Genomic DNA, 18,445 nt, shown 5'->3' with positions numbered 1-18,445 from the left:
TGCTGTAAGTACTTAAAAATAATTTAAAAAATATTGAATCACCACTTAAAATCGATCTAAGAATTATCGAACCACCATCCTTAGTGACAAACAATAGGTAGCTTATTTGTATATTTAAATGTCATGTTGTAATTACGATTTTCTTTTGTCACCAATAAAGATAATTAATAAACTTGGATACAATCTCCTTCTTAAAAAAAAAAAAAAAAGAATAGTGACAAATGTTTAGATTGCACTAACTATAAACTATCGTTACGAAAGACGACCGACTAATCATCTTGGACCATTTAGTTGTTCTTGTATTGTATTAAGAATTTTATTATATATAAATAAGATCGCGTATTAATTTATATTTTAATATTAATTATTTTATATTTAAAATTTAAATTAATATTATTTTTAATAAAATTTAATTTTTAAATTAATCACGTTATATTAATATATATATTAATAGGCAGCTATATTTATAACTAAATTTTTTTTGATATAAAATGCTATCACCGTGCAAAAAAGCTCGGCATGCTCACTTGCACAGTATTATCGATCGCGCACTCGTGGGAGCTTAGTTCCCGCCGTCAAAACGGAGTTTCCCGAGAAAAAGAGACTTCCACGGTGTATCTATACACGAGTGGCCGAGTGGTGTCAAATCACGTGATATATCTCCGAGCTGTCGTCCTGGTTGAGAGTGGCGGGCGTTGACGGCTATTAAGGTCGCATTCGGCTTTGTCTATATAAACAGGCTCAGATCTCAGCGTACCACACCAACCATCGGACTTTGCAATACAGCAGTACGTTTCTTTCTTTGATTTGATTAAGCCTTTTCTATTATTTGTTTGAAGGTAATAACTCCGACTTCCGTAGGGAACATGGTGGTCTGGAAAGGCTAGGGTTTTCTTTGCGGCTTCTTTCTGTAATTTAAATCATGATATCTGCTTGCTTATGCTTTTGTGGGGTTAAAAGATTTTTCAGATATTAACGGGTCTTATTCAAAATTTTAGCTTTCCTTGCTCTGGGTCGATAATTTTAGTGCCTAATTGAAATTGGTTTTCAATTTCTTCCATTCTTCAGTGTTTGTGAAGTTTCTTTTGAGTTTTGAGTCCGAGGATAGCTTTTATATGACGCTGAACTTAACATGTTTATCGTAAACCGTTTATGACCCCATGTGTTTGTGCGAGACTGCGAGTGAAATCGGATTGCGGGTTTTTATTATTTATTTATTTTATTGCTCGTCTTTCTTCTGGTTTGACCTGAAAATTCCTGTAGGCATTTTGCAATGGATGTAACAGATGGACTGGAAGTTCCCCAAGAAACACTGGATGCAGAAATCAAGTCATTCTTCGAATCCGCTCCTCCACTTAAAAACGGCGACGACATTAGTGAAAAACTGGAGGAGTTTATCGGGAGGAATTCGTTGCCCTCAGGCAAGACTCACTCTATCTAATCAGCAATTTTTGCTGCCTACTTTCGAAATGGTGCCTCAGATATTGAACGGGGTAAATTTGATGTGCGTTGCTATGAAATCAGGAAACGGAAGTGCTAGGAGGGTTGTGTGCGTGACATCTGGAGGTACCACGGTTCCTTTGGAGCGACGGTGTGTTCGCTACATTGATAACTTCAGCTCGGGCCACAGAGGAGCAGCATCCACGGAGTTAGCCACTTTCCACCTTATCAAACATGAGCTCTTTTTCTCCAGTTCATTTACTTTGATGCAATGTTAACAATATTGACGTGCTGATTATCTCGCAGGTATTTTATTGAGGCCGGATATGCAGTTATCTTTTTATATCGCAGGTGAATGCTCGTCCTAACATGATTGTCTTGTAGAAACAGAACAATTTTAATATTTTTTTAAATATGGTGGATCTTGTATCCATTATGCAGGGGAACCTGCCAGCCACACTGCAGATCTCTTCCTGAGGATCCGTTACTTGAATGTTTTGAAGTCACTGACGAGCGAAATATTCGAGGTTTGTAGTTTCTTTACTCTTTAGGCCTCATTATTAACTGAGAAAGATATATTGAGATATCAACTTTCCTCCACCCTCACTCTAGCCACATCAATCTTACAGCCTATGATAATAGGTTTCCCACAAGTGGTTAAAAAAACTGGATTTTTGTAAGCTACTTTGTAGGGCTAATTGTATAGTGACATTTTTTTTGGTGTGAATTTTCTCCTTACGAATTTCGTTTTATACTTCAGTGCGCCAGTCAGATTCTGAAGCTGTGAAGAGGGCCATCACTGAGCATCATGCAGTATGGACTATTGATATTTATCTGTGCATATTCTCTCCTCTGTCTCTGCAAATTTTGATTTTCTTGGCTTTTTTGGTTATAATGCAAAGGCAGAAGATTGGCCAAACATAACAGGGGACCACTTTGTTTCATTGTTGCAGGCAGTAGCAGAAGGCCTTCTGTTAAAACTTCCCTTTACCACCATATTTGAGTATCTTCAGGTTAGTCTCAGTTGATCATTTTTTATTTTCATCGATATGTATATTTTTCATTCTTTTTCTTTATTTTGTTTCAATACTTGGGATTATGCTTTGTGTTCATCATGGAAATCAGCTTCATTCCCTCTCTCCCCACCTCCACACACAGCAGTTACCTCATAAGTTGCCTTTTGGGAGAGTTGTATTTGGTTCTGCGGGTCAAGTAAAAAATCTTTGCATCCAAGATGCAATACAGTAAATGCTATAAGTTGCCCAAGTGTAGAATAGGTTTTATTTAAATATTCAGGAATTTTTATGTTTGCCCGAGTTGCTTTCCATTGGTCGGTGTTCAATTATAACTGTTACTTGATCTAGGAGAAAAAGCCCAATATGAACAGTTGAGGGTTTATTTCTTTATATATTTTTATTCTTTTAGCACTGCATTGCATTTGGTGATCATATTGAGTGCCTCAGGATGCAAACAGGTCCTTGTAAATGGTTACTCTTTCCCCGGTGTGACTTCACAGTTTCGCTTGGTTGTAAATTTTTTGTCAAAGCGCCTACATGAAAATATCTCGTTTATATTGATTCAAGATAATTCTGCACCCTATAAACTTGTTTCTGCTGTATTTCATGCTACAAATGTTATGCTGGTTTTGGACATAATTGTCATTCTCATATGGATTTGACTATTGTTTTTGTATTATGAACAGATGCTGCAAATGATAGCCATTTCAATGAGGAGTCTTGGAGCACCTGCAATGTTTTATCTTGCTGCTGCAGTTTCTGACTTCTATGTTCCTTGGACCAGCATGGTAATGTTTTCTGTCCTCCTGGCTGCGTTTTATATTTATTTAAAAATAGATTTTATAAGCCCTTCAAAACAATTTTAGTTCATGTGTAGAGCACAGTTATCATGTCTTTTCTGTTATTTAATCATCCCATATGGTTATTCTCCTTCTCTGTTACAAATTTTCTTTTGTAAAAAAAAAAAACTGGAATAAAAAAACATTGAAGAATGATTAGTTGTTGGACTTCAAGTTATCTATTTTATATTGGCTAAGGCAGAGCGTTGGATTGTTTCTGGGACTCTCCCATTGCTATCACGAATAAACAGATTGAAAATCAGTCCTTTCTTACGCGTTGGTCTGACTTGGCGTAAATTGACCAGCTTTTGATGATAAGCTACATGTTTGAAAATGGGCTCTGTAGACTACAGATTCCTCTCAAATTAGCATCTTGTTTACAGAACTAATGACATAAATATAAGAACACAACCTATGAAAAATAAATAAATAAATACAAGAACACAAGAAAGTTGCTTTTGAATTCTCAACTGTAGCCAAGGAACTTAACTCATATTTATTTAACTTAGCCCTGTGGGTCCTGTTTCATTTGCTTGAACAGAGGTTTCCTATTCTAAGGAATGATAAATGCCCTGCCAAGTTTAGACTGCTCTTCATGGAAATATTAAGATGTTCCTATATTACATCACATTTATGCCTACTTTTCTTTACCCAAGGCGTGGTTTAATTATGCAGGCAGAGCACAAGATACAGTCAGCATCTGGCCCTTTGGACATGCGACTAGTTCAAGTGCCAAAGATGCTTTTGGTACTGAGGAAGGACTGGGCCCCCATGGCCTTCTGCATATCTTTCAAGGTTAGATATATCTTGCTACCACAGGTTATTTGTACTTAGAAGACTATTAATATATTTGGCCATACCACAAAGCATTTGCCAATGAGTATAGCAGCCTCTACAATGATGACTCCCAGTCTCCCAGAGGGAGGGAGGGAGGGAATTTTTTTTATTAACATCAACTATCTATGGGGGTCTTACATCGTCCAGGGCTTTCCTTGGGCAAAAATCATATCTCCATGTTTCCATCTTCCCCCTATATAAAGGATTTGCAAGTAAAATATCATTTCTTTTACAAAAATTCTATATACAGTCATTTTTACGTACTCTTTTGCGTACTCTATTGATGTGATTGGTTGCGTATTAAAAAAATATACAGAGAGTACACAAAAGTGACTGTATGGAGCAGTACTCTTTTTTTTTTTAACATAAAGATTGTGGCTGGGTCATCTATGAGGGTCTTACATCGGTCTGTTCATGACTTTCCCTGGGCAGAAATCTTATCTCCATATTCCCATCTTCCTAACTTTTATTGGCTATAAGTCTAAGAATGGGAAATCTTTAATGATTTAAAAAAAAAGAAGAAAAGGGAAATGGTATCCGAATACAGACTGGATAGTATGGTCTTTCATTATCTCGAAGAAAGTGGAGGCCCTCCTATCTCTCTTCTCCCAACAGATTATGAGTGCATGAAACATTACAATTCCAAATCCCGTCCTTTTATAACTTCACTTAATTATTTTTCATGCCGAATTAAGAAGTGCCTGTCAATTAATCAGGCTTTAGTATGTGGGACTGAAGAGTTTTCCTGCCTGACTTTACAGCTAGAGACAGATACAAAAATTCTTTTAGAGAAGGCTGATATGGCTCTTAAAAAGTACAAGATGCATATGGTTGTGGCGAATGAGCTTTTGAGCCGCAAAGAGGAGGTTGTAGTTGTTACAACTAATGACAAAGTATCAGTTCACCGAGACAAGACTCAGGTTGGCAATGATGTGGAGAATTCCCTGATAAGACTTATCGTGGAGAGACATTCAGCTTATCTTGAGAATCCTAACCTATGATCTCTAAGGTACTGTTTGGCCATTAGAAATTTTCATATCAAACATAAAATTCTCATCTCATAATTACAACCTTTTCAAATCCCTATACAAAATATAATAAACAATTTAACTTTTTCTTAACTTTCTCAAATTCCAAAATAATAATAATATTAAAATATAATATTTTAATATTTAATCTTAAAACTCAAAATTTTCATCTGAAAATTTTGATATATATCAGTTCACCGGGGCAAGACTTGGGTCCCTACTGGCAAAGCTTGTTTTGTATCATGGTGGATCTTCTCCGTGTCAGCTAAGATTTCGTTTCTTTGCGTTAGTGTAGGTTTTAACATTATTGTTTGGTTTATCTGGTATACATGCTTTTTTTTTTTTTTTGGAGCAAGACGAGCAAAGCTTATTTTGCTCTTCAAGCAAAATAATTTTGGATAAACCTGTTACGGGGTGAGATGAGGCGAAAATTGTAATCTGCTCATCGTCTGGAAACAATGAATAAACTTTCAATGGTTATAGATGATGGTGTTAATCCTCTTTATTAGATTGTGTCAAAGACGTGATTACATGAAATGAAAATATTTTGATCCATTGATGCTGCTTCAATGGAACATCACAAGTAGTTATCCTATGGTCACCATGTCGTGCACATGTACGCGACCATAAGTTCAAAAAGGAAAAAAGACAAAAAAAAGGAGCAGGTCCATTTGTAAATGGCAATCTCATTCATTTCTTTTCAACCATGAAAGGAAAAATATATACAACTTTTTTTCTCTCTCTCTCTTTGCACAATAAATATATGTATAGCCAACGTATGTTCCAGAACGTATGCTGTAGTAAGATGTGGGACATCTGACAGTGAGGGAAGAAATTGTCTATGGTGTCTCATCATCATCTGTGTCGAGCTCAATACCTTCTGCAGCTAATAGCCGACTGAAAGCCTTTTTCTTCTCTTCGTCTGCTTTCTTTCGCATCAAATCCCTTTTCTTCAAGACAAGTGTATGACGCCTAAGGGTGTTGGATAAATACTCCTCGGATGCCTTTTTTTCCTTAGCCAGGATTCTCCTCTGTTCTTCAGGATCAACCTGTAGTTATGGTATAATTTTTAAAATAAATGCAGTAAAATGTGACCAGGAATCAAATGGTTCAGTTAGTGAAAAGATGGATCCATTAAAGCTAAAGCTACTATTTCAACCGAGAATCACTAATGATTATTATTTTGGGATGTTGCCAAACTAATATGGTGCCATATGATGCCCATAACTTTATTTTCAGCATCCACCAAAAAATTTTAATGTTGCACCATGTAAAAAGATTTATTAAAAAATTTCGTCCGAATTCTAGTTTCTATCCACTTGTGGATACATTTCGTTATGTTGAATTGCCATAAATTTATCCAGAGAGAGAGAGAGAGAGAACAAGAACAAAGACCTAGGCAAATGAGCTGTGAGAAGGTAAATATGAAGCCTCGATTTAAACACTTTCTGGACATATTGATATAGTTCAATTGAATACCTTTGTATGAGAAAGACGGCGAACACGAAGATTCAACTCATGCTGCTGCTGCTCAGCCCAAGCTTGAATGGCCATATCACCCCGCTGATCAAAAGCTCTTCTCTTTTTCATAAGCCACTCCATCCATGCTTGAGATGCCTGATATAAGAGTGAAATGGAAAACCATTACTGAAGCATCTGAATTCAATGACAGACTGAATAATCAATTTTTTTTTTTTTTTTGAATGAAAGACAAAGTCCATTTGAAGACTCGAAATTCACAATATTTTGCAAGCTTAGTGGAGCACCGAATTGAAGCATAGCATTGAACAAGAACGGTTCAAGTTAAACTTAAACTCATTATGTTTTAGCACCAAAAAGAAAAATTCGACAATGTATTTACATGGTTTATAGGACAAATATTCCAAAGAATCTAAGTCAATATTTCAACCGAGAGCTTAAAATCCTTAATCGTTACCTTACAAGAATTTTCTGAAGCATTATAGGAAAAAGTTACAAATATATGCATATATATTTGCATGTATGTGTACTGTTAAGAAACTAAATACCTTTGAACTCACCTGTTTCCTAATACTTCAAGCACAGAATGCAAACAAAAGCTTAAAAGAATCTTAATGAAATTTTTCGAAACCAAAGCAAAGGCTGAATAAGTTAGACTAATTGTGTATTATGTGTGACAAAACTGCAAAATAATAATAATCAAAGAGTTTACTAATGTACTGATCATTCTTACCAAAAGAAAAAAAAAAAAACAAACAAAAAGAGAGCAGCTTGTGGATATTTGTTTTCAAAAGGGAAGTAAAATGTACGAGTCATATTAGTTAACAGTACCACAACGAGGGACTCATGATACAAAAGCTGTATTGGATCTATATGCATGCTCCAGCTGGCTTTACCGTGAAACTAGAAAATATACAATTCATAAGTCATTGGTTTGACCCATTCTCTTTGTTAAGTAATGGTGCATAACTCCTCTGGTACTGTTTCTTTCACAAAAGTTATTGTGGAGAGATCCTCCTGTACCATTTCTTTCTTTATAGTAATTGATGCAATAGTTGCGAGTGTCTCCAGTTACTATATTCCATACAAGCTGGGAAGTAGTATTATGCTAAACTAATTATAAGATAGCACTTTTGCAAGGGATGGAAGTAGCAACATAAGATTCATAAGAAAGACAATCACCCGAGTATATAAAATAATTAAACTCAATATAACAGTTTAAAAATTATGACAAGTATTTATAAAAAAAATTCTAGAAAAAGCAAGCTATACACACACACACACTATTACACATTATTCCTATAATACCGAAAAATAGAAATTGCAAATCTTACCTTCATTGGATTGACTTGGTTATCCATATCATATTTCCTCCGCTTCTCATCATCTATGAGCAACTCATAAGCAGCTTGAATCTTAATAAATCTAGCCTCAGCCGTTTCCCCCTCCTCAAGAGTCCCTCTACCGTCATAGACTTGAAACAGGAAGATAACTGGATCAATACAGTGCCCAAGACTGGGGGCCAGCTTTTAAGCAAACACCAATACACAACAGCTAACAGGAACTAAGCTTCAAAGAACAATCATGCTACATCTATAATACAATGACAAAAGAAAACCAGATATAATGCATATGGAACTTCCGAATAAGTGAAATCATTACAAAGGACAAACCATCTGGATGATAAAATTTGGCCAAGCGCCTGTAAGCGAACTTTATCTGTTCTTCATCAGCATCTCTTTCTAACTCTGTATTATAAAATAAAATTCAGGTAGAATTTGTCAACCACTCATAAACATAATAATAGAACAGACAAGCCAAAAGGTGTAAATATTACCTAACAGCAGGTGAACTCATATTAAAGAGCACATTCACAAAGTTTTCATCATATGTTGAACCTATACAGCTATACTTCTTAAACGGATGGAACTTAGTTTCCATCCTTGTCATCAATTATTCAAAATCTAATGATATAATAAGACATCCGAATTTCAGCAACTGATACATGCAGATATATAATATCAAATCCATAAAAGATGTCATCACCTATGATCACGATCAGGAAACTTATAAAAGAGTAACAGACTATTCCTTCAAACTCCATTTCTCTATAATGAACGGAAGGAAGAACAATCAGTGCATTAAGATTTCACTTTTCTTGTCCTCTTTCAGATAAAAACCTTATCACATCTTTGAAAAGAACCCGCCATCTTGATAGGGTGGGGCTATGTGTATATATTCATAAATATGGATTCAAATCAGTATCAAATACGTATATTATATCTGCCATTTAAATATATGGGCATTAATTATTATTGTTATCTGATATCCAACGAAGCTCACTGAGTATATAAATAAAGCGCCGTTGTCTGTATAATTTCATCAACAGAATCTTTAAACAACTTAAAAAAACAAAAAAAAAAAAAAAAAAAAAAAGATTTTCTTTTTAATAGGGTAAGCAAAAGACAAGATAATTAATTACCCAGAGTTTCGTACGGAGAGTTCTGATCGGTCCAATTCGAAGCCCTAACCAGGGTCCTCCTCTGGCTTAGACGAAACCAGGGCTCAGTCCCATTTGAACCCAAGGACTCGAACCAAGGAGAGAACGACGGCGGAGACGAGAATCGAGGCTTGTGATTAGGATTTCGAAACGAGACCCTAGCTCGAGCTCGCTGTCTGCAACTTAAGAAGAAGGAGAAGACTACAGTGTGGGGCCGACAGATTGTTCTGAGATTGGTCATGTTTCTCACAGTCTTGAGCTCAGATATCTAAGTAAAACGAGAGATTGAGAACCCACCCGGAATATAATAAATTAGGGTTTCGTTTTGGACAGTTTGTTTACTACAGACTGGTAGTTATTTAGCATCAATGTTGACGACGTTCAGGAACTGATACAAATAGACACACACACACGCGCAGGCTGCAGACTCGTGCTATTTTAGGACTTTTTTGTCGTCTTGTTCTTCTGAAATGTTTATTTTTTATTTTTTTTGGTGGACGGTTTGGATTCCTTTGTAATGACAGTTGGGGATACGCCGCAATATTACCGTTTTGCCCATTTCCTCATCCCACCACAATAACAGAGCAGAGCTCCCAACAAAGGATTGGTTTACATATTGGGATGGATCTTCTTCATCTTAAAAGAATTGACTCTTGGATTTCTTCACACCTCGTTTCGGTGTTTCTAATGCTTGCATGTAGTCCTCTCTCTCTTTCTCTCTCGTTTTGATCCGATTTATTGCTCTTTTCAGAATACTTATGGTGGTTGCTGTTTGAGCCAGAAATGGTGAATTCATTCCGCAATGGGTTACTGAGATATTAAGAACGGAGAAAGAATTGGAGAATGTTCCAGATTCGGAGGGGTTGATAAGACTTTCTTGTGAGTAAGAGTTATCAGCCCAAGGTGCATTAAGTACAGGCAAGAGTAGAAATCGAACTGATGTAGTGGCAATGCTGGCGTGATTCGGTTAAGACAGATTTGAACCTTCTAGGGATCGGACTACTCTTTTTAGTATATCTTGTGCGCTTATGATAGAGTGTTGATAGTATATGTCTATTCCATGTTCTACTAAGACAAACAGAAAAAAATCTATTTGCCATTCTCAATTTATTAACACACGAAACATATTACTGATGTGAAAACCTATTACATCAGTTGTAACATAATTCTCCACTTTTATGAAGACTCATTTGCAAGCATTATAATCATCTCTTCTTTAGTTAGTCAAATCAGAGAATATGATGCAGGCTCCATGATCAGTGTAATATTCTTCCGAAGGAAGATTGACACTACCTCTGTTTTCTATTTGGAATGAAATAAGATTTTGAGAGTTGCAGGAATGAGCAAAGGAAAGTGATTGCTGTCTTAAAAGAAATACTTATTTCTGTTGGAAACCAAGTTGTTGCTACTTTAAGCTGTTTCTATACAATTTTGTTTGCTAAAGTCCAGGAGAATTTCTCCTACCTTTTTGAAGAGCTCTTGATTTAATTGAGTATAGATGATACTAACAACATAAAATTGTTAAAATTGTTAGTTCAACAGTTTCTTTTCTATGTTTGCTGAATGACTAGCATGCTCACAACTCTTCTTGTTTTTCGTTTTATTCAATACTCACATTATAGCTAACATCATGCATTGTAGGGAAACTCGGATTTCCTAAATTCTACTAGATACACAACCTTGAAAATTATATTTACACCCTATCAAATTATAGAAACTGTTTTGAAACAGAAAGTGCGATATTCATTCCCTTTGCAGCTGAGGGTGGCAACAACAACCTATATGTAGTGTTACCTAATTTAGGTGATTCTAGAGGTGCTATCCACACTATGCAGGTTCACGAGGACGAGCAGCCCAAAGTGAACTGAGAGCACGAAGACGATGAAAGTACTCCCCCAAGGCGAGCAAGCCTCGAGCTGTTTGGTGGGTCGTTAGGATGCGAGACATATGCTGCAGAGTTTGTTGCCGAAGATGATCTGCCTGTTTTGAGGAAGGGTGACGAGTGAAAAGGTCAGTAATTCAATTCAAAAGGTTACTGCACATATAGAAATAGTAATCATTACAGAAACTCTAGATACAGAAACCTTGATCCTAAACCTTGAATATCTGTTTCATCATGGTTAGATTCTCTACACAGGTTTTGTTTTCCCCAAATGATTAGACATAATTGAGCTATAGTTTAACATTATTGGTGGATGAATACATAGAGTAGCTTAGGCCTCCTTTGGAGATTTGAAATGAGAAATCTATGAATAGTATTGAAATGGTTTGAATTAAGATGTTTTATGGGGTTTTGAGAAAGCAGAGAGAACAAATTGAATAAGAATATTATAAAGTTAAAATATTGTTAGAATATAATATTTGTTTTGGAATTTGAAAAGGTTAAACTGTTTTATATGTTTTGTTTGGGAAAGTTTGATAAAGTTGTAATGATTAGATGAAAAAAATTGAAGATTTGAAACTAAAGTGTGTGTGTTTTAGTGGTTTTTAGATGTTGAAATGAGATGAGATGAGATGAATCGGGATCTCAACGTCCAATTGTGGTCTTAGTCTCTAAGAGCCCAAAGGTCTGGCAGTTCTGTATTCATTTAAAGACCCAATAGTGTCTTACATCTTCAAGAAGCCAAGCTTGAATTTACGGAAGCTTTCTCGACATGGTGAGTTAGCTGTGCTATATGCAATTCAAATTTCTGAGGTAAACTAAAATTATTCAGCACTGCCATCTTTAATATTACCTGGTTCACAAATCCCTCTAGTGCTTCCAACTTCTCCATTGCGGCAGCCATCTGTGACCCATAATTACCTGCAATTACTGATTCAAATCCTATGCTCTGGGACAGACTCTGCTGGAGTTTTTCCATTCCTTGTGAGAGGGCGTCTTCTGCTTGCTGAGATGACTGTCGGAGGTTGCATACACTCAGAACTTGTTGATCAGTCATGGGCTCAAGTTGTGGCCTGATGATCTGCCAAAAAATAATCAATGTGATGCAATCATATCACATGTGGTGAAGCAATTCAGCATAATATCAAACTGTTTTTACTTGGCTAATGAATATTCTGGAACATCAAATAGTCAATGATAACACAACTAAACACTTGTTAAAAAGACTTGACAGGGAAAAAAAAAAAAAACTAAACTAAACAGTATATATACAAAAAATCTATGCACAACTCATGAAGATACAAAGTAAAGTGGCATGTCCTGCTATTTGATGTTGTAAAAATTATAAGGCACTACCAACATCCATAATGCCCAAAATGCGATGCTTTTCTGCACCATCTTACTCTTACTAATTATCATTCAACAGCACTGGACAGTAGGCCCTTTCCCATAATATGCTAGATGTTGAAGAATATGACAACTTTTCCTAGCAAACTTCTTCTCAAAATGCTAGATGTCGGTGTGCTGCATGAGTTTTTTAACCCTTTCCCATAATATGCTGGGTTATGTTAGATTGTTGATACATGCAGTCCTAGCACAGGTTTGGACATTAAGCCACCACAGTGATAATACAGATAATGGTTTGTAAATAGAGTCAATCAGAAACGTTAAAACAAAGGTGGATGAAGGAGTGATTTGTTTAAACAGTAACACGTAGCATCCATCAAGCACTGATATTAAATGAACTACTTATTACGTTGATAAGCTCTGATGGGCGGAATCCTCCAATCCAAAGGAAAAAGCGTTCTGTAGATGTTCTCCACACACCGGACATCAAATAAAATACATCAGCCTTTGCAGCATCTGCTTTCATACGAAAAAGACTATGATAATGGTTCAAGCCACTCTCTACAAGCATACGAAGTTCTATTTCAGTAATATGAGCTTGCAATGCACTTCTCAGTTCACAAATCTGTCTATTTTGCTCTTCAACCCAGTGTGCATATTCCATTTCAAATGCAGCAACGCCTGCAAGATCCACAGTTGAGACTATTTTCAGGGACAACAAATAAAAAAAAGGTCAAGAAAAGTTAACTAAAAAGTAATAAAAAGAACATATCACAGGCATGTCAAAGTTCAAATGTTATGTTTGTTTTTTTCGTAGGTTATGTCCTTAAATAAAAACATATATACATTTCTTTATTTATTTCACTTAATACATTCAGAATCACAAAGAGAGTTCTACATTAGGTACATTAGTATAAATTGCTATCAAGTTACTATTATTGTTATATAAACTCGACTTTGAGATCACTGCTTGAAACTCTCGAGCTAAAGTACTACTAGTACAATGCATACTAACTCATAATCAAAAAATTATTTTTCCACAGAATTTAGATTTTGAAAATGCATAAGAAATAAATACAACAAAATGACATGAAACAGTAAAAAATAACAGGACTTATAAGATAGGGCAAATCTAATACATATCATATAAAGGTAATTACCAGTAGTTGGAATCACAAACCTGAGTTTACATTTCCAGAAAATCCTACATGACCAGCATCTAGTGCACTTTCTACGTACATACCCTACAATCAGGCATTTGGTGACAATTAGATAAATACTGAATTTCAACTCCCGATCAATCAGCAGAGATATTAGATGACAGGGAAAAACCAAAACTGGTGGGCTTCACCTAACCTGCTTCCTAGCTTTCTCAAGTTCCTGCTCCAGTTGTGCCAACTTCAAACGACTTGTTTCTAACTGTTGCACATAGGCCTATGGAAAAAATAATTAAAATTTGGAACCTATAGTGCTGTCTAAGTCCCAACTATGAAGTTACCACACAAATGCATTTTTTTCACCTTTTTCCGCAAACGACTTTTACGAGCTGCTTCACGATTTTGTGCCAGGCGTCTCTTTACCTGTACATAGATATGTACATTTACATTTTTCTACTTAAATAAGATATTAATTGCTCAACATCACAAGGTGATACTGTGATACTGAGGTACCCACAAGTGCCCTTGTCAAAGTGAACACCAAGTAATTGAATCATAATCAAGGGTAGTAACAATGCTCTCCTAACTTGATGATAATATTGTTGAGTTTGCTTGATAAGTAAGAATATAGGCAGATATATGGTTTACTAACTATAAAATCTGGGTGTGGAGAGAGAGAGAGAGAACAAACGGTACAATTTCTTCACCTTATCAGCAGAATTGTCTCCTTCATCATTTCTGGAAGGTCCCGTTGATTCCTGAGAAATAATTTCAGACTACCAGATTATTTTAGAAATCGTTAAAAGTTCAGTAACAGATAAAAGAACTCTACATCAAAAAACAAGGAGTTTCAGTTTCATGTTTCTTCACCTTGTTGTCCATTCCAGCATCCACCTGTAGAACTGTTGAAACACCTGTATTTGGGCTACTATCACCTTTGAAGGTGTCTCCCCACATGCTAACCTGTTGAAATGGATTATATATGCCCATCCTTCTTGAGGTGAAAGGTTGAATTGATGCGGAGCTCATAACCTTTGATTAACAAGGAAAAGACAAAAAGAAGTATGAAAACTTTTATCAACTCTCCTGCAGCTGCCAACATCATTTCTAACTAATGAAATGAGTGATAAGAATATTTGTTACAGTTGTCTGTCAGTATTTTCCAGATCATAAATGATGATTCAAGAGTTTGGCCATACATGGATAACTAGGCAGTATTTCTGATCGAAATCATCTCATTGAAACACAAAGCATAAAAGTGTAAGCGATATACCCAGCCATGTTGAAGAGACCACATAATGAGTGAGTGTCTGCAGGCAATTTTATTAAATTGCCTACTGAGTCACCAGGAGACTTGTAAATGAAATTACAAGTTTGTTATTTTCACAACTCATGAGACATTGATAAGCAACAGAAACATTTGAACTTTTAAGATTTTTACTGTCAAGACATGGAAAGTTTATGACAAAATTGAAACCAGAAGTGGAGAGCCTAAAGCATCCACTGATATAGATCATTGTTGCTTTTAGATTGTAAATTTCCTTATCTCAGGAAGCCACAATTAAAGAATTGAGGATGAATCCCAAAGGTCCATACCTATCACAATCATTAGAAAAAATAATGCTCACAACAGAAAGATGTACAGAAGATGATCCGCCCACAATACCCTATACCAGAACCTAACCTTGCATTTACAGTTTTACTTCATGCATTTCAGCATCTAGCATGATAATGGTGAAGTATCTCTTTTTTCATTCTTTAAAATATCCCTAATATAGGCTAAGAAATACGGATCAAAATTGGAGAACATCAAATTTGTAAAAGCGGTTTCAATTTTAAGGGGTACTGAGTGAAGTTAAGTGGTTTTTTTTTTTTTTTTGGTCACCAAGTGTCTAGGAACAGCGTCTCGACTAATCCTAGAGTGCACAAGCCCTTAGCAATGAGTTTCCCGCAAGTGCACCTCGGGTAATTCAAGGAGAAAATTCCCCAGTCCGATGGCCCCTAAAAATTGTTTGCATCCAAGGGGATTTGAACCTTAGATCTAGGGAGAGCATACCCCCAAGCCCAAGGCCTTTACCACTTGAGCAAACCCGTAGGGGATTTGAAGTTAAGTGGATAATGTTTTGGATTTGAATATTTTCATGATAATGTTTTGTATTTGAATATTTTCATCTAATGTGGCACAGAGGGAGTAAATCTTTGTCATGCTTGTGCATTTGCCTCAGTTCAAATAGCTGTAAGATCTCCCTGAACCGTAGAAGCCAATTTAATATAATTAGTACCTTTTAATAAACCCCAAAAATCCATCAAATCTGGTGATTCCCTCACAAGTTACATAAGGTTCTTAGATATACCTGCTTAAAGTATGTGCAAAATAAGCGGTGGCAAGCATTAACAATATTAATAGTCCAATACAGGTAGCGGGAAGCAAAGCAGCTCTTATGTGGATATAATAATCCACATCATACATATTCTGCAGCGGAATAGATGCAAGAGTTCACTGATTATTTTCCAAAGGAAACAGTGGTTCTCCCATCTTGGCAGTAATTATGGGTTAGTACTTCTCATTAGGTGCCCTCCATACATGATTAAAATTTAAATGATTGAAAGCTGAAGCTTTTTGTGCCTGGAGATTTAAATCCATTCTTTGATTACATCTCTGTTCCTAGAAACCATATCACCTATCAATACATCCTATAGTTGGTAACAGTCAAGGCTAGTTACCAGACCCTGCTTTTCTTCTCCAACGCCAACCTATGGAAATCCTATTAAAGCTTCCTAAGCCTCCACTGTCTCGCCTCAACATGAATCCCGAAAATGGGAAATGGAGATCAATATCTTTAATAAATCAGATTCAAAATAAGCCCAACACTAATGATACTTGGCTAAGCTTTTTAGATTAACTTTTTCCTATCTTCCCACACAAACTTCCTAACAATCTAACACAAAAGTTTCCTCCAATAGAATATCCAATAAATGCAAAAACATATATTGATCTCACATAAATCAAACTTCCTAACAATCATTTGCTAAATTTCGAAAAAAGTGCCTCCTTTCGATAAATAAATGCACAAAGGCGCCCACAGCAAACCAGAATTGTTCTCCAATGCGGGACTGAAGCTCGTCCTCTGTGTCAAACCATTGGACTGAATTTAGTAACTACGTCCTAGTTGTTGGTTCATAGCCAATTCGATACTATTCTAGATTCTAAACATAGAGCAAAATGCACGAGAAAGATTTGTTAGCTTCTGATTTCAATCAGGCCCAGGAAAGTAGATTTAGTGTGCGGGCGCGCACACATATACACATGTGAACAAGACAGACTATTCTTACAAATCTGTAAATTGCAAAGCAAAAGAGTAGCTCAATTGGCACAGCCTCCACTATATAATCCAAGAAAAAAAAAAAAAAACTGAAACATTTACACTATTCAGATACGATTCACAAGAACAAGTCATCAAAGCGTGCTTACCCTTCACAACATTCTCCAGTTAACCTTTTGCAGCAAAATGGCGCCAAAATCCACGTGCTCTTCACCAAAAACTGACCAGAAAAACAAACTTTTCAAATTAGCCACAATTCTACCGAGGAAAAAACGTATTTTTCTTTTGAAAGGCCCAGTTTCAGTGTCAGGAGAGGAGGGGAAAAGAAAACAGAGCAAAAGCTGAATGGTCGGTACACAACACAACGAAGAAACAGACCTAGTTTTGATTAAAGTGGAAAGCTCCAAACCCAGCTCAGGAAGCCCTAATTTCGAACGTCAAACTGTATTTAAGCTCAGCTTCAGCGAATTTAATATCGTTTTTTCCCCCGGAAACAAACAAGAACCAAAAGCTACACACATAAGGACTACAGATTAAAGAAACCGAACAGAATGAACTATCTGCACAAGGACAAAACATAAAATATGGATAACAAATATTTATAAGAAACAAAAAGAATGGAAAAACTAATGGTTCAGTATTTGAACGCCACAGTCAACCGTTAACGTCGCTCAGGTCTATGTGTTCCCACTTGAAAGCAGAAGAACTCAGCGAAAGTCCCCACACAAAGAGAGAGAAAGTAAATGATTGAATATCAGTTAACCTTCGCACACCTCCCTTAACGTGCGCCCACCATAATGTCACGCATGACAACCTTCGATGACATCATTAATCGATGGAAGGGCCCCTATTTCAACCATGCTATGATTTGCGTCGATTGAGAAACGTTATAATCTCATTTTATTATTATTATTTTAAATTTTTATATAAAATATAAAAAATAAATTAACTTTTATAATATTAAAATAATAATAATAATAATATTAAAAAAAATTATTTTAATAATATTTTATTTAACTTTCATCTAAAATATTTCATCTCATCTTATTTTTCAAACTATACCTTAAAAATTTTCTTTTCCTAGTCAAACATCCATTTTGAAATAAATAAGATATGAGTGATTGGTGTCTACAGTACAATATTAATTTTTTCTTTTTAAGAAAAATGACGAAATATTAATTTTATTGATAATCTTCAGTGACGATAAAAAAATACCAAAACCAAACTCCCGAAAAATATGTGAAAATGATTAAAAATAATAAAATATTTAGAATAAGAATTTATAAAAATTAAAAATAATTAATGTCTTAAATTGAGAATATCAGCACGATCCAAAGCAAAGAAAAATAGTGATGAATGAATTGTTGAACCCATATTTCTCGAGATCATATTGCAATATGTGAAGATAAATTATAGAATTGACTAATTTGACGATATGAAAAATAATTTTTATTAAATTCAATGCATCTAAATTCACATTGGGAATTATGGTAGAAAATATATGAATAGCTTGTAGAATAAAAAAAGACATGATCTTCGACAACTTCTAGGTGGTGCATGCAATCGTATCGCCACATGAAGAAGAAAAGGGCAAGCA

General features: G+C 35.6%; 3 protein-coding genes across 6 annotated transcripts; 1 reads left to right on the top strand and 2 right to left on the bottom strand.

Moving 5' to 3' along the window:
• The first annotated feature begins 507 nt into the window (after positions 1 to 507).
• Positions 508 to 5,665, top strand: LOC122313154 (phosphopantothenate--cysteine ligase 2-like). 3 transcript variants are annotated; one of them, XM_043127910.1, is made up of 11 exons: positions 509 to 788; positions 1,264 to 1,421; positions 1,525 to 1,648; positions 1,747 to 1,791; positions 1,882 to 1,967; positions 2,201 to 2,253; positions 2,394 to 2,453; positions 3,143 to 3,244; positions 3,971 to 4,090; positions 4,894 to 5,141; positions 5,354 to 5,665. In XM_043127910.1, the coding sequence occupies exons 2-10, from the start codon at positions 1,274 to 1,276 to the stop codon at positions 5,131 to 5,133; spliced, it is 978 nt and encodes a 325-aa protein (XP_042983844.1). In that variant the 5' UTR covers positions 509 to 788; positions 1,264 to 1,273; the 3' UTR covers positions 5,134 to 5,141; positions 5,354 to 5,665. The 3 variants fall into 3 exon arrangements, with proteins under 3 accessions (XP_042983845.1, XP_042983844.1, XP_042983843.1); XM_043127911.1 differs by having other exon boundaries at positions 508 to 839; positions 4,894 to 5,665; XM_043127909.1 differs by having other exon boundaries at positions 4,894 to 5,665.
• Positions 5,666 to 5,830: 165 nt separating this feature from the next.
• Positions 5,831 to 9,529, bottom strand: LOC122313155 (pre-mRNA-splicing factor cwf23-like). Its single transcript, XM_043127912.1, has 5 exons — positions 9,122 to 9,529; positions 8,313 to 8,387; positions 7,974 to 8,113; positions 6,640 to 6,777; positions 5,831 to 6,209 (listed from the first exon to the last, which is right to left on the bottom strand). The coding sequence occupies exons 1-5, from the start codon at positions 9,378 to 9,380 to the stop codon at positions 6,000 to 6,002; spliced, it is 822 nt and encodes a 273-aa protein (XP_042983846.1). The 5' UTR covers positions 9,381 to 9,529; the 3' UTR covers positions 5,831 to 5,999.
• Positions 9,530 to 10,712: 1,183 nt separating this feature from the next.
• On the bottom strand, positions 10,713 to 17,581 carry LOC122313153 (transcription factor TGA7-like). Of its 2 annotated transcripts, none has more exons than XM_043127907.1 (10): positions 17,227 to 17,581; positions 16,998 to 17,068; positions 14,396 to 14,557; positions 14,233 to 14,301; positions 13,889 to 13,948; positions 13,725 to 13,802; positions 13,549 to 13,612; positions 12,778 to 13,049; positions 11,875 to 12,102; positions 10,713 to 11,119 (listed from the first exon to the last, which is right to left on the bottom strand). In XM_043127907.1, the coding sequence occupies exons 3-10, from the start codon at positions 14,552 to 14,554 to the stop codon at positions 10,967 to 10,969; spliced, it is 1,083 nt and encodes a 360-aa protein (XP_042983841.1). In that variant the 5' UTR covers positions 14,555 to 14,557; positions 16,998 to 17,068; positions 17,227 to 17,581; the 3' UTR covers positions 10,713 to 10,966. The 2 variants fall into 2 exon arrangements, with proteins under 2 accessions (XP_042983841.1, XP_042983842.1); XM_043127908.1 differs by having other exon boundaries at positions 14,233 to 14,283; positions 17,227 to 17,580.
• Positions 17,582 to 18,445: the final 864 nt, after the last annotated feature.

Source organism: Carya illinoinensis, chromosome 6 (genome assembly GCF_018687715.1).
Source record: "Carya illinoinensis cultivar Pawnee chromosome 6, C.illinoinensisPawnee_v1, whole genome shotgun sequence".
NCBI classification, from domain to species: Eukaryota; Viridiplantae; Streptophyta; class Magnoliopsida; order Fagales; family Juglandaceae; genus Carya; species Carya illinoinensis.
The sequence above is the reverse complement of the archived record's forward strand: the minus strand, read 5'-3'. Positions and strand labels throughout refer to the sequence as shown.